Raw genomic sequence first — 15,254 nt, 5'->3', positions numbered from 1 at the left:
ATGAGGCCAGGTGAGTTTGGCCATGACTGGTCTCGCCCCCTCTGCTGATGAGGCCAGGCAAGATTGGCCATGACTGGCCACCCCCCTCTGCTGATGAGGCCAGGTGAGTCTGGCCATGACTGGCCACACCCCCTCTGCTGATGGGACCAGGTGTGTTTGGCCATGACTGGCCATGCCTCCTCTGCTGATGAGGCCAGGTGAGTTTGGCCATGACTGGCCATGCCTCCTCTGCTGATGAGGCCAGGTGAGTTTGGCCATGACTGGCCACGCCCCCTCTGCTGATGAGGCCAGGTGAGCCTGGCCATGACTGGCCATGCCTCCTCTGCTGATGAGGCCAGGTGAGTTTGGCCATGACTGGCCATGCCTCCTCTGCTGATGAGGCCAGGTGAGTTTGGCCATGACTGGCCATGCCTCCTCTGCTGATGAGGCCAGGTGAGCCTGGCCATGACTGGCCATGCCTCCTCTGCTGATAAGGCCAGGTGAGTCTGGCCATGACTGGCCACACCCCCTCTGCTGATGGGACCAGGTGAGTTTGGCCATGACTGGCCACGCCCCCTCTGCTGATGAGGCCAGGTGAGCCTGGCCATGACTGGCCATGCCTCCTCTGCTGATGAGGCCAGGTGAGTTTGGCCATGACTGGCCATGCCTCCTCTGCTGATGAGGCCAGGTGAGTTTGGCCATGACTGGCCATGCCTCCTCTGCTGATGAGGCCAGGTGAACCTGGCCATGACTGGCCACGCCCCCTCTGCTGATGAGGCCAGGTGAGCCTGGCCATGACTGGCCATGCCTCCTCTGCAGATGAGGCTAGGTGAGTTTGGCCATGACTGGCCATGCCTCCTCTGCTGATGAGGCCAGGTGAGTTTGGCCATGACTGGCCATGCCTCCTCTGCTGATGAGGCCAGGTGAGTTTGGCCATGACTGGCCATGCCTCCTCTGCTGATGAGGCCAGGTGAACCTGGCCATGACTGGCCACGCCCCCTCTGCTGATGAGGCCAGGTGTGTTTGGCCATGACTGGCCATGCCTCCTCTGCTGATGAGGCCAGGTGAGTTTGGCCATGACTGGCCATGCCTCCTCTGCTGATGAGGCCAGGTGAGTTTGGCCATGACTGGCCACGCCCCCTCTGCTGATGAGGCCAGGTGAGCCTGGCCATGACTGGTCACGCAACCTCTGCTGATGAGATCAGGCGAGCTTGGCCATGACTGGCCCTGCTTGCCTCACAAGAAGCACTTTTTCTGTGCTTCTTACATTGCATTTAAGGACTCGCAATTTTCGATTACTTAAATGCAATCGCAAAATAGGGAATAGCAAATTTTGCGATTCCTTATTTTGCGAGGCAGTTTTTCATTAATACATACCACTAAGCCCAATTGCGATCGCAAACACTGCAATTCTGCGAATTTCGGCATTTGCGATCGCATTTTGGAATGATACATGTGGCCCTATGTGTATAGTGCAGTCTATTATCATAACAGGCTGGGGTCCAAGCGTGCCATCGCATATTTAGGAAATGTAGCAACTTCTGAGCTATATGGGATGTGTGTCTGATATTTATAACATCAATGATACGCCTTGGATGCCGGGCACCAGGATACCCTTCCGTGTGGCAGTGCACTCTATAAACCCACAGAACATAAGATATTATTCCAATGGTGACTTGCCTGGAGTGTCCTTTCTTAATAAGCAATGTCTTCCTCTGCTACCTTCGGCAGAGTTTCATAATAAGATCTCTTCATCTCTGACTCTGTGTGATCTTGGGCAGCTCTCTCTTGCCAAACTTCTTTTCCATGTTTTGACTTTGCTATAGCCCCTATGGCAATAAATCCATATGGACTTTAATGCGTAATAATTCATTTGGTTTTCCAATAAGACTATATGAATAAACATCGAAGGAGGGACTTTTGTTTACAGTAGTTGGCCTAAAAATGATGCAATGTATGTATGAGCACTCTCATGCTTGGTCTCACACCATCTAACATTTTCACTTATGTTTCCATCATATCTCTACCTGAGAGTTTTCCGTGAGACCTGAATATTTATTCTTTAACTGCGATAACCCCTTCGATGCACTCGTGACGGCCAATAGCCGCCGCGAGTACTACCTCCGTAGTGCTGCGCATGTCCGTTGGCCGACGCGGCCCGCCCACTCTGCTAAACGACCGCACTCCGGCGGAATTGATGCTGTGGTTAAGCTTCAGATCATTGCCTTGAGCTCTGTTGATGGCTGCTGAAGAAACATGTCTGTGAGGATGACAGTTCTACCTGACTGCTAGCTCTGGATTTCTGCTGCTAGAGACAGTAGTACTCAGCATGGTGATGGAGTCACTGGGCTGAGCCACTGAGCTACACCTACAGACAATACCCGGTAGTCACAGACCCTTATACCGTGGCTGGTGGCTTCGGGGACTAAGGCGTCCACTGAAGGGGCCTATGTTTGATCTCATGGTCACAGATTCAAATCCTGGCGGGTCCACTCAGCCTTTCAGCCTTCCGAGGTTGATAAAATGAGTACCTTTGAGTTGGATAACAATAAGCATCTGTTATTCAGCACCAAGATACCCCTGGGTGAAAGTGCACTTTCCAAATATTTTGTTACCAGCAGTCTTACATGTAAGCCATGTTGTAAAAGAAACTACCTACCACAGGATGCCGGCCCAGAGCGTGATCATTCTCAGGCGACGAGTCTTCACTAAGTCCCAGTAGAAATACACCCTGTTCTCCACCGTCACTTTCTTCTGAAGCATCTACAAAAAGAAGAAGCAATCATGAAAGTGGCTCATTTGGTACTTCAGGAAGGCAAGAGGTTTGTTTGGAAGTTTAAACATTCCTCTACTTACACATAGCATTAAGACATGAATAACTCTATAGGGGATGTATGACGTTACAACGCATACTTTTACTCCGCATACCATTACAACGCGGTATTCACAACGCATACCATTACAACGCATAGCGCTTTGGGGTGCTGGATAGTGGTAAGTATAATTTACTATTCTAACTCCAGTCCCCGTGGACCCTAGGGAAGGTGTTGGATAGTAAATTAAACTTACCTCTTATCCTAGAGCGCCCCCCAGCGCAATGCGTTGTAATGGTATGCGTTGTAATGCCTGCGTTGTAGTGGTAGTGCGTTGTAAAAAATGCGTTGTAACAGGTGCATACCCTCTATAGGTTGTGGTAAACGTATGTGCCTGTTGTATGTAAAACGTTCCATACAAGCATACAGGCCTTGAACAAGATGAAGCTGTGTAGGTAATTAGCCCTTTTTGACATGGCTACCCCCACTTTTTGCCTGGTAACTGATGTGTTTTTGATTGGAAGTACACTGGGTTCCTGCGAACCAGGTCCCCAGTGCCAGATCTCTTTCCCAAAACTGTACAGTTGTTCCCCCGATTGGCAGAACCTTTGGCACTAAGTCCCTAGTAAATGGTACCCATGGTACATAAGGCCCAAGGTACTTAAGAGGATCCCTAAGGGCAGCAGCATGTATTGTGCCCCCCCATGGGACCTCACCAAGCAGATGCACTTTGTGTGTCTTGGTGCAGACAAAAGTGAAAACAAGACATATCACACACATCCCTGTGCACTATGTCCCCTAACACTGCATTACTTACTTGTAAGTCACCCCTACAGGAGGCCTGACAGCCCTAAAGCAGGGTGCGGAATATTACATGTGAGGGCATGCCTGCAGCAGGTATGCCCCTGTGCTGGGCAGTCCTATTACTGTCAGTACAAGTGAGAAAGGAAATCATTTTAATACATGGACACAAGTGAAAATGAGATTCCCAGCTTCATGATGGCTTCACTGAAGATAGGGATGATTGATATCAAACATTGTGAATTGATAAACCCAAACTGATTCCACTGATGCATTTACCAATGCACGCACCCAGAGGGCACCTTAGAGGTGCCCCCTGAAAACCTACCAGCCTCTGATGTGCTCCCTGACTGGTTCAAACAGCCTGCCACCCGAGACGCTGGTCTGACCTACTAGGGTGAGAAGTGAACACCATTTTTCAGAAGTAGCCATCTTTTTGATGCCATACTTAGGAATTCTGAGACACGGATATGCCCTCTTCCAATAAAAGTGGTCATATTTGCAGTGTAGTGACCCCAAGGGTCAAAAGCCCATTGGCTACTTACATACCCTACACTACCCTAATGCCCCTAAATTCAGTATTTGGGGGAGACCATGGCACCGAAGAACATATCCTGATGACCTGAAGAAATACCGACCGACCGACCGGGGCAAGGGGCCACAACTCCTGGTCTTTCATCCAGGATACCAAGGAGGGTATACAGCTCAAGCTCCCTTCACAACCTAAGGCCCCCTTCAGGAAAAAGATGCTGTCATTCATATCACCCCCTTGATTTACCCACCCTCTGTTCACACTGTAAGACGAGGCTTAACACTGCCCAGGAAAGAACCGACCTGCAGGACTTTGTAATGTTTCTGCTAAACTGTAGATCTCTGCCAAAGCACAGTACGGAAATCTCACTCTTATTTCAGGAATACGCGCCAGACGCACTCTTCTTCACCGAAACTTGGTTAACTCCCGACTCCGACCCAGACCTGATACAAGCACTCCCCCGGGCTATCAGATTATACACAGAGACCGGGCACAGGGGAAAGGCGTGGACTTGCAATTATCTATAAAGATTTATATCAGTGCAATTGCACCCCAGCTACTGTCCCCGACTGCGAAAGCCTGCCCTTCTCCCTAAAACTCACCCCTAACGAGAGCTTTACAGGAACCCTTTTATATCGCCCCCCTGGTCCTCTGAACCAATTTCATACTATATTGCCATCAATAGCAGAACTTGTTACCTCCCCCTCCAACTTTACGCTGCTGGGTGACTTTAACATCCACTTTGATGACAGCTCAGATAGTACAGCAAACGAGCTAACCGCGAGCCTGGCCGCAGTTCAGCTAGAGCAACTTGTCCAAGCCCCCACGCACATAAAGGGGCACTTGCTCGACCCTGTGTTCAGCAACTCCGCTGAGCTCAAGGTAGCCCACACTATTCGTCTTCCGTGGACCGACCATTTTTTAATTCCTCTCACCTGGTCCACCTACAAACTCGTTCGGTGCACTCCGTCTCTGCGAAAAATGAGGAATTGGTCCAAACTCCCACTAGAACAATGGTCTAGCTCCATGGCAGACTCCAGACCCTCTCTCGCACAGGACCCCCCTTCAGACAACACGAACTTTGACAACTGGATTCTCAAATCTCTTGACTCCATACTTCCCATCCGGGAAATCAGCTTATAAAGGCCACGGGTTACTGCCCCATGGTACTCAGAGGAGCTCAGAACAAAAAAGCGTCACTGCAAGAGGCTCGAAAGGAAGTGGCGTCTGGAATATGACACCATAGACAAAGCTATCCATAGGGAAGCCATCAAAGCTTACAAACTTGAAATAAAAAAGTCACAATCCATTTATTATAATGAACAAATAACGAGGGCTAGGTCAAAACCGACTGAGATCTACCAAATAGTCAAGCGCCTAACTAAGCTCCCTCCACCCATAGCCTCCAACGACAATCCCACCGCGCGCTGTAACGACCTAGCCGAATTCTTTTACCAGAAAATAAATAAAATCGATGTCACATTCGCAAACCCAATTCCACCCCTTCCCCACTGACGCGCCCCAGCCTCCAAGGGAGGTAGAGGTCTCTCCTCGAGAAACTCTGAACCACTTCCCTCTGCTAGACCTAGAGGCTCTGGAAACCCTGTCACTTCAAGTAAAATCAGGATCCCCCTGTGACCCAGCCCCACCCGCACCATGGTTGCTGCCAGTCAAATTATTCTCCCCACCCTTATGGAGTTACATAATAACTCCTTAATAAAGAGTAACGTCCCACTCGACTGGAAGAAAGCCATGGTGAGAGCACTCCTGAAAAAGCCCAACTTTGTCCCTAATAACCTCAACAACTACCGCCCCATCTCCCTGCTGCCTTGGGCGAGTAAGATCTTGGAGAAGCACATCAATCTCCACCTAACCAGATTTCTTGAGTCTAACCACCTACTCGATGTCTTGCAGACAGGGTTCCGTCCAAAACATGGAACAGAAACGGCCCTGCTAGCAGTGACGGAAGAAGCCAGGCGGATTCTGGATCGAGGAAGATCAGTGGCAGTTATCCTCCTTGATCTGAGTGCCGCCTTCGACAAGTTATGCCATAAAACTCTGCTGTGTCGACTTTCCAACTTAGGAGTATCCGGGGATGCTCTGGCCTGGCTTAGATCCTTTCTGAGTGGAAGGACTTTCCAAGTCTTTGAGGGAGACTCCTCCTCCACTAGCAGGCCTCTGAACTGTGAGGTACCACAGGGCTCGTCACTGAGCCCCACGCAGTTCAATGTGTACATGGAGGCACTGGCTGAGATCGTCCGCCCATATGACATTAAGATCATCACATACGCGGACGATACTCAGTTGGTGGTGTCCCTTGCACAGAAGAACAGCGTGCTAACACAGTCCAATCTAGCGGCATGCATGGAGGAGGTAAGGATATGGATGACGACTTCCCCCCTCAAACTCAACTGGGACAAAACCAAGCTTATGTTACTCAGCCCCCCAGCGCTGTCGACCATCGATCACCTTTGGCCCACCAGCTTGGGTACACCGCCTACCCCGAAAGACAATATCAAACGTCTTGTGGTCTGGCTGGACAAATCCCTAACTCTCAACACCCAGGCAACCAAAACATCTGCAACCTGTTTTGGGCTTATCAGGATGCTCAAAAAAATCCTCCCAGTCCTTCCTTTTGAAGCAAAACAGATCGTGATTCGGGGTCTAATACAATCCCGACTCGACTTCAGCAACGCCTTGTACGTGGGGGCACCAGAATACGTGTTGCAAAAACTCCAGCGAGTCCAGAACTGTGCTGCACGCACGCTGCTTCAGATCCCACGCAGAGCCTCAATTGAATCCGGACTCAGAACCCTACATTGGCCCACTGTTAGGGAGAGAATAAAATTTAAAGCCCTGTGTGTGTCCCATCAAGCCTTTTGGAGAACCGGTCCCAAGATCAACTACTCCCTTCTTTCCCCTTACGGCCCCAGCTGGCAGCTCCGCTCTACTCAAGCTTTTTTGGCGGTAGTCCCCCGGATCAAAAGATCAAGAGCAGGAGGAAGATCCTTTACGTTCAACGCTGCTAAATTATGGAACTCACTCCCTATACACCTAAGATCAAACTCCAACCTGTCATCCTTCCGAAAACAGCTCAAAACCTTCCTCTTCCCCATTCGAACTCTTCTCCAAGCTGTGGCCTCATGAGGCACTATCCTTCATCTTAGCGCTTGCTACGTCTTAGGGAAGCAGTCGCGCTCAACAAAACCCCTTTTCATTTCATTTCATTTCATAAGACGGGTGATAAGACTCTCACAGTAACCACAGAAGACCCAGCAACTGACTTGGCGCCAACCCTGCTGGCCTGCCTGCTGACTTCGACCATTGCACCAAAAGCTGACTTGTCTTGCATCTTATGGGTCCCAAAACCCAGGAGAACTGGCAGCCTTCTCCCATGAACCAAGACCTCCTGCTGGCAGACCTGTTCCCTGCATTCTGTAGACAACAAACGAAGGACCAAGAGGCCTCTGGAACCGCCAAAACCCGCCACCGCCAAGCATGACAGCACCCGAGCCCGCCAGACCGTGTTGAAGTGGGTAAATAGTGTTAGCGTGGTCCCTAAGCCCTGAAGGTGCAGAGTCCACAGTGGAGTGACTCCTTGTGAACACCCCAACATCGCCTGCAGCCTCTGTTGGCAGGCCCCGTTAACCTCAAGTGTTGCCGGATGGAGACAGACCCTCTGCACCCAGACCCCCCGTCCCGAGGAGAAGAGGACCAAAGGTGTCCCCACATCCCCCAACATCACAAGAACAGAATCCACTTGTTGCTTTCAAGTGACTTCCCTCTCAGTCCCCTCCTGTAGCTTCTTTCTACCACGACCATTCTCCATTGGATAACAATGAGCACCCTATGCTGCGTTGCACCTCTGCACCCGGCTGCCCGAGTGGCGCTGGTGGTGTCCTGCTGCTGCTGCTGCCTTGGACCTTACCCGTCACTCACCTTAACTCCTGGATAAGGGTCCTGTAAGTCGCTGTTCATAGGATAACTTTGCAGAACTTAAGAGAATTCATATTTAAAAACGTCCTCACCTGAACTATTTTCTTCTGATGCCTAAACGTATACAAAGATACTCGCTATTTTTATAAATGGGTGTGGATCTCCTTCTTGAGTCGTGTGTCTCATTTATTGTGTATATTAAGGTGTCTAACACTCCTCCGTGTTAAACCTAAGGCTGCTCAACCACAGTGCCCCCTGATGGAGCACTTTAGTGATTGCATAGCAAGCCCCTGTCCACTCATAAGGGAACCCCTGGACTCTACACGATATACATCTCATTTTGATGTGTCATATAAAGAGCCAGCTTCCTACGAGCTGTAACATGGAGGTGTAAATTGGCCCTCGCTAACTTGCCTTGGCGTGGGGTGGTGGGATCGGCAAACGTACTCCCAGTTCTGAGTTTCACACCTATCACTAGTATGTTTCTCCTCCCTCCGAGGTGCGCAACAGTGCTAGAATGCTCTTTGCTTCTGTGATTTGGAGGGGGTTCCACCAGCTGCAAATCTAAGGAGCAAAAACCTACAATTCCCACCTACATTGTAACCTCGTTTTGAAGGCAAACATGGGTTGATACTGAATAATATTGCAATTCTGCAAAACAAATGTGTTTGTGATAGCAACTGCCCAGTAGTAAGCTGCATAAAGTGTGTTTTCTTTTTTGTAGAAATTATGCTTGTTACGTTTCATACATCGTTGGAGTCACCACCGGGCAGATAGGGCCTCCTGGCCCCGTCCATGAAAGTCGGGTTGCCCCTGGGGTCTTGAAGTCCATCCTTTCCACACTTGACTCTCAGGTTAGCGAGGATGGGCAGTCAAAGGCTTCTCAAGGAGACGGTGTTCGTGGCAAGAGCGAAGCGCTCAATACTCAAATAGCAGACACAATAATGTACTGTCCAGCAGTGTTTATCTTTTATTTTAACGAAAGCACGTACAGCAAAACTAAGTACTACACACTATATAGTTTGGGTACAGGATTGCAATCTCCCTACAAGCTTTAGGTAATGCTGATACCCTCTATGATGCCCGCTTCCCCTCCTCTCTCTCGGCAAATGTCTTTTAATAGCTTTCCTAAATTCGAGAAAGTTGCTGAGGCCTCGAATATGGAGGGGCAGTGAGTTCCAGAGAATGGCCGCTCTGAACCAGAAGGAGCGACCTCCGGCCCGGGTCCTCCTAACCCGAGGGATCACTAGCAAATGTTGGCCCATGGAGCGAAGCTGACGGGAGGGGACATAAAAGAGAGCAGATCAGTCAGAATGTTAGGGGAGGCGAGCTTCAAGATTTTAAAGGCTATACAGAGAGCCTTGATCTCAATCCGTTGAGTCACGGGCAGCCAATGAAGGCGTCGGATTGTGCTAGTCACCGAGCAGACTCTGCGCAGGCCCAAAAGAGCTCTTGCTGTGACGTTCTGTACTCTCTGTAACCTATGAATTTCTACCTTGTTAGCCCCAGGTACAGAGAGCTCGTATAATCAAGCCTAGATATAATCAAGGTCTGAATGATGATCTATCTGGTCGGGCATCAAAAAAAACCAAAAGAGGTTTAAGCCAGCGCAGTAAACCAAAACCGGTGCCCCCCACCTTCTTCGTTTGAGTCTGGAAGCTGAGTGAGAAGTCCATCCACACCACCAGGTTCTTTACAACCTGTTTAGGAGGGGGGTGCCTAGATTCATGGGTCACCAATACTCATTCCATAACACATGATCCCTTCCCACCAGCAAAACCTCCGACTTGCTGGCGTTCAGCTGGAGGCAGTTAGCTGTCATCCACCCGGCAACTACCGCAAGATCACCTTGAAACTTAGTGGCGTCGTGCCTAGAGTTGCTAGAGAGGGCTACCACCAGCTGAGTGTCGTCGGCGTAGGAGACCACCGTCAGTCCTCTGCTCTTGGCAATTGCAACCAGAGGTTGTACATACAGATTGAAGAGCAGAGGGCTCACAGAAGAACCCTGTGGAACTCCGCGCTTGATGAGAAAGACAGACGAGGAGAATGGGGGGATGATCACCAGATAGGTCCTATCAGAAAGAAATGACGCTAGCCACTTCAATGCAAGGCCACCGATACCAGCCTCTTCCAAACGGCGCAACAGGATTGCATGGGACACAGTGTTGAACGAGGCACTGAGATCCAGAAGGATCAGTGCCGATGTCTGTCCTGCATCCAACGCTGTCCAAAGGTCTTCTGTCACTGCCAGAAGCGCCGACTCAGTGCCATAGCCGGGGCGAAAGCCATTTTGCGAGGGATCTATAGTATTGTTTACAGTCAAGTGATCTGAAAGGAGGGAGCTAATATATGCCTCTGCAAACTTGGCAGGCCAAGAGAGCAGTGAAATTGGCCTGAAGTTTTACGTTTTTTTTTTGTCCAATGAGGGTTTTTTAAGCAATGGTATCACTCTAGCCTGTTTCCATGCTGTGGGCACAATAGCCGAGCTAAGCTATTTGTTGATCACTTGACCAAGGAGAGGAAAAATGGTTGGTAAACTGTTCCTGAAATGGTCAGGTTTCAATGGGTCAGCCAGTGAGCCTGGCTTAATTTTAGCACAGAGGGCAAGTAAATGGTCCTGCTGAATCTGAGGGAAAACCTCTAAGGTAACCATCGTGCCATTAATGGATATCTCAGGGCAGCCCGTATGGGCCGTGGGAAAACATTTATAAATGTCTTCTACCTTTTTTGAGAAGAACAAGGAAAGCTCCTCGCATTGCTTGTTAGTGGTAATCAGTGGACCAACGTCCCCCTTCTGGTTTTTAAGGCCTGAGACAATAGAGAAAATATTCTTCGCTGGATTGGTGCTATTACTAATTTCTTTAGCGTAAAATGCAGCACGTTCAGTATGGGTAGCTTTGTGATAGATCTTTACTGCATCCGATAGCGATCTTTAGTAGCGAGTCAAAATCTCTGCTCCAAAACCTTTCACATTTTTACAGATTTTCTGCAGCGGCGCTAATTTTTCATTAAACTACGGGTTAGATTTAGAAATGCAGATCAGGGACAATTTAGCTGGCATCAGCTTATCCAACAGCTGATTGATCCAATCCGAAAAGGCTGAATTAGCCTTGTCAGGGTCCTTCGGCAACATCGGAACAGAGGCAGAAAGATGGACTTGGAATTGATCCCAGTTTAGTTTATGCCATGGGGGTTTAAGAGAGGGATGGTTGTCTAGTTTGCTCACAGGTGTAATGCCCTGGATAGCCAAAGGGACTAAGAAGTGGCCTGACCAAGCCATAGGAACCAACGCTTGGACCGTAAGGGACGAAATGTTAGTAAAAACAGGATCCAACAAATGACCAGCCGAATGTGTGGGGCCAGAGACACACTGATCAAGCTGACAAGCAGCTAAATCCGCCACCAGGTTGGCCACATTCACATCAAGGTGGAAATCAAAATGAAGGTTCAAGTCTCCTAGGACTGTAAAGTTAGAAGCATTGACCTCCAAAGTACAGACGGTTTCAACAAGAGCTTCCCTAAAAGCCTTGGAGTGGCCCGGGGGACGATATACCAGTAAACCAGACATGGTGTAATTGGAATTAAAAGCAATTTGAAAACAAGCACATTCACAGCACAAAATGGGCTGTTTAATGAAGGTGCAGGAATAGACGGTTTTGACAATAGCCGCAATACCTCCGCCTCTTGTGTCTCTATTAAGGGTATGGATAAAATAACCCCCCGGGAGTGCCAGTCCTGGAATCGCCACTGAGTCTGCAGAGAGCCAAGTCTCAGTTAAAAACAAGGTATCAGGAGATTCAATTTCTAGAAGATCATAGACATCAGCGCAATGTTTGACCAGGGAGCGGCAATTCAACTGGAAAATAGTCAAACGTTTGCCTGGGGAAGGGGGGCAGGCAGGTGAGACTACAGGAATGATAGATGTGATACCACAGCATTTACAGCTTAACCCCTTCGATGATGATGACGAGCTCAGCTCGTCATTAGCCACGGGGGGCGTGTGCGGATGACGAGCTGAGCTCGTCATCTAACGCGGCTTTTAGAAAAAAGCCGCATAGCGCGAAAATAACTGCCGCAGCGATGGGGTTAAGGGACCCTCTAACCCCCCAGCCGGTGGACTTAACACCTAACAGACATCGTCCTGAATGCTAACAGCTCATTCCGGGTATAAGTATGATGTGATTTCCTAAAATTAGCAGCATGACTGGCGTCTGGCGACAGCCTGGTGCGGACAGGCGCAGACTGACTGGCCTTTGGCGCGCCCGCTGAGCGTGGCTGCTGCGCGGTCTGGCTGACATGCGAATAATATATGCCCCAATAGCGGAAATAAGGAGACGCAAACAGCACACGCTGCGGTGGAACGAGGACTGGCGGTTTCGGTGCAGGAAACAGCACACAGTAAGTGAAAGGTATTTAAAAAATAATTTATCACAGATTTAAAAGTATTAAAAAACGATAAGAAAAACACAATGCAGGCGCAGGCTGGCGTACACGCTATCGCCTAGTGGTAAGGTCTCTAGCACAGTATTAAAACATCAGTCTCCTCTGTAACTATTGATTTCTTGCACAGTATTACAATGTTGCTCAGCTCAGGAATCATCAGAGTTCTGGTATAGAGTTTGGTCTTTGGTCTCCTCTGATTTAAGGGTCTCTATCACAGTATTAGCACATCAGTCTCCTCTGAAAATATTGGGTATGGCACAGTATTACCACGTTGCTTTTGGTTGTTGGCCTCGTATGGCATCAGGGTCTCTAGCACAGTATTAACACATCAGTCTCCTTTGTAACTGTTGTTTTTTTTGCACAGAATTACCACGTCCCTCATCTCTGGGATCATCTGAGTTCTGGCACAGAGTTTGGTTGTTGGTCTCGTCTGGCGTCAGGGTCTCTAGCACAGTATTAAAACATCAGTCTCCTCTGTAACTGTTGTTTTTTTTGCACAGTATTACAATGTTGCTCAGCTCTGGGATCATCAGAGTTCTGGCACAAAGTTCGGCTTTTGGTCTTCTCTGACATTAGTGGTCTCTAGCACAGTATTAACATGTTGGTCTCCTCTGTAATTATTGGGTATGGCACAGTATAACCACGTTTCTCACCTTTGGGATCATCAGGGTTCTGGTACAGAGTTTTGTCTTTGGTCTCATCTGACTTTAGGGTCTTTAGCACAGTATGAACACATCTACCCTAAAATGATTGGGTATGGCACAGTATTACCATGTCGCTCATCTCTGGGATCATCAGAGTTCTGCCATAGAGTTCAGTCTTTGGTCTCATCTGACTTTAGGGTCTCTTGCAGAGTATTAGCATGTCGGTCTCCTCTATAATTATTGGGTATGGCACTGTATTACCACGTTGCTCAGCTCTGGATCATCAGGGTTCTGGCACTGAGTTCTGTATTTGTTCTCTTCTGACTTTAGGGACTCTAGCACAGTATTAACCCGCCAGTCTCCTCTGTAACTATTGGGTATGGCACAGTATTACCACTTGGCTCATTCTGGGATCATCAGTGTTCTGACAGAGCGTTCAGCCTTTGGTCTCCTCTGGCATTAGTGGTCTCTAGCACAGTTTTAACTAGTCAGTCTCCTCTGTAATTATTGGATTCTGGCAGAGTATTACAATGTTGCTCAGCTCTGGCATCATGAGAGATCTGGCACATAGTTTGGTTTTTGGTCTCCTCCGGCATTAGTCGTCTCTAGCACAGTATTAACACATCAGTCTCCTCTGTAATTATTGGGTATGGCAGAGTATTATCACCTTTTCTCACCTTTGGAATCATCAGAGTTCTGGTACAGAGTTTAGTCTTTGGTCTCGTCTGACTTTAGGGTCTCTAGCACAGTATTAACACGTCAGTCTCCTCTATAATTATTGGGTGTGGCACAGTATTACCACTTAGCTCAGCCCTGGGATCATCAGAGTTTTGTCACAGAGTTCGGACTTTGGCCTCCTCTGACATTAGGGTCTCTAGCACAGTATTAACACGTCAGTCTCCTCTGTAATTATTGGGTGTGGCACGGATGTATGTCATTACAACGCATGCTTTTACAACACATGCCATTACGACGCAACTTTTACAACGCAAGTCGTTACAACGACTTGCGTTGGGGGGCGCTGGATAGTGAATAGTTTAATTTACTATTCCAACTCCAGTCCCCGTGGATAGTAGGGAAGGTATTGGATAGTAATTAAACTATTCCCTATCCTAGAGCGCCCTCCAGCGCAATTCGTTGTAATGACTTGCGTTGTATAAGTTGCGTTGTAATGGTAGTGTGTTGTAAAAGTTGCGTTGTAAAGGATGTTTCCCGTGTGGCACAGTGTTACCACAATGCTCAGCTATGGGATAATCAGAGGTCTTCACAGAGTTGAGTCTTTGGTCTACTCTGGCATTAGTGGTCTCTAGCACAGTATTTACACGTCAGTCTCCTCTGTAATTATTGGATTCTGGCACAGTATTACCACAATGCTCCGCTTTGGGATCATCAGAGCTCTAGCACAGAGTTTGGTCTTTAGTCTTTTCGGGTTAGTTGTTTCTAGTTTCTGTAGTTAACCTCATGCGCGCTAGCGGAATTCCGCTCGTACGCTGAGATTTTTAAAAGCGCATGTTACGTGACGAGCTGGGCTCGTCATCAGCGTGCGAGGAGGCTACGCCATGACGAGCCCAGCTCGTCATCAGCGTGGAAGGGGTAGTACAGTAGTAGCATCTAGTTCATGTCTTTAGGTATCAATGTCCTGGATAGGGTTAACACAACACTCATCTCTTTGGCTACAGTCGTTCTAGCACAGCAGTATTACTGTGCTCACCTCAAATGTTACTGGGTTTCACATAAGAATAAAACATCTGTGTTTGTTTACCCTGGGTCTGGTACATTATTTAAATTTTGGTTACCTCTTGGATCATCAGAACTAGCACAATATTTAGGGCCTGATTACGTTTTTGGTGGTGTGGGAGCGGGCTGCCATGCCAGCGCCCCGTCCCCCATACCGCCAAAGTCGACCGCTGCCCGCCCTCCAGATTATGAGTCTTTTTGTGGTCGCGCAGGCAGCGTGACGGTCTTTTTGCATGCACACAGGGGGACACGCCATGTGTCAAAAGTAGGCCTTGAGGCAATAGGGGGCATTACTTTCCTCACCTCCAGCATTTTCATGGTGTGAGCACCGCCATGAGACTGCTGGCGTTGAGGAAACTCGTAATATGC

The 15,254-nt window shown here is 48.6% G+C and overlaps 1 protein-coding gene across 1 annotated transcript in view; it reads right to left on the bottom strand.

Moving 5' to 3' along the window:
- The window catches only part of LOC147706701 (solute carrier family 22 member 7-like), a 217,545-nt gene that overhangs the window by 65,359 nt on the left and 136,932 nt on the right, over positions 1–15,254 (bottom strand). Inside the window, exon 9 of the mRNA XM_086925326.1 lies at positions 2,639–2,742. Coding sequence (XP_086781452.1) covers positions 2,639–2,742 — 104 coding nt within the window. The remainder of the gene's footprint in view (positions 1–2,638; positions 2,743–15,254) is intronic.

Source organism: Lissotriton vulgaris, chromosome 6, assembly GCF_964263255.1.
Source record: "Lissotriton vulgaris chromosome 6, aLisVul1.2, whole genome shotgun sequence".
Taxonomy (NCBI): domain Eukaryota; kingdom Metazoa; phylum Chordata; class Amphibia; order Caudata; family Salamandridae; genus Lissotriton; species Lissotriton vulgaris.
This window is presented reverse-complemented; position numbering and strand designations above follow the sequence as displayed.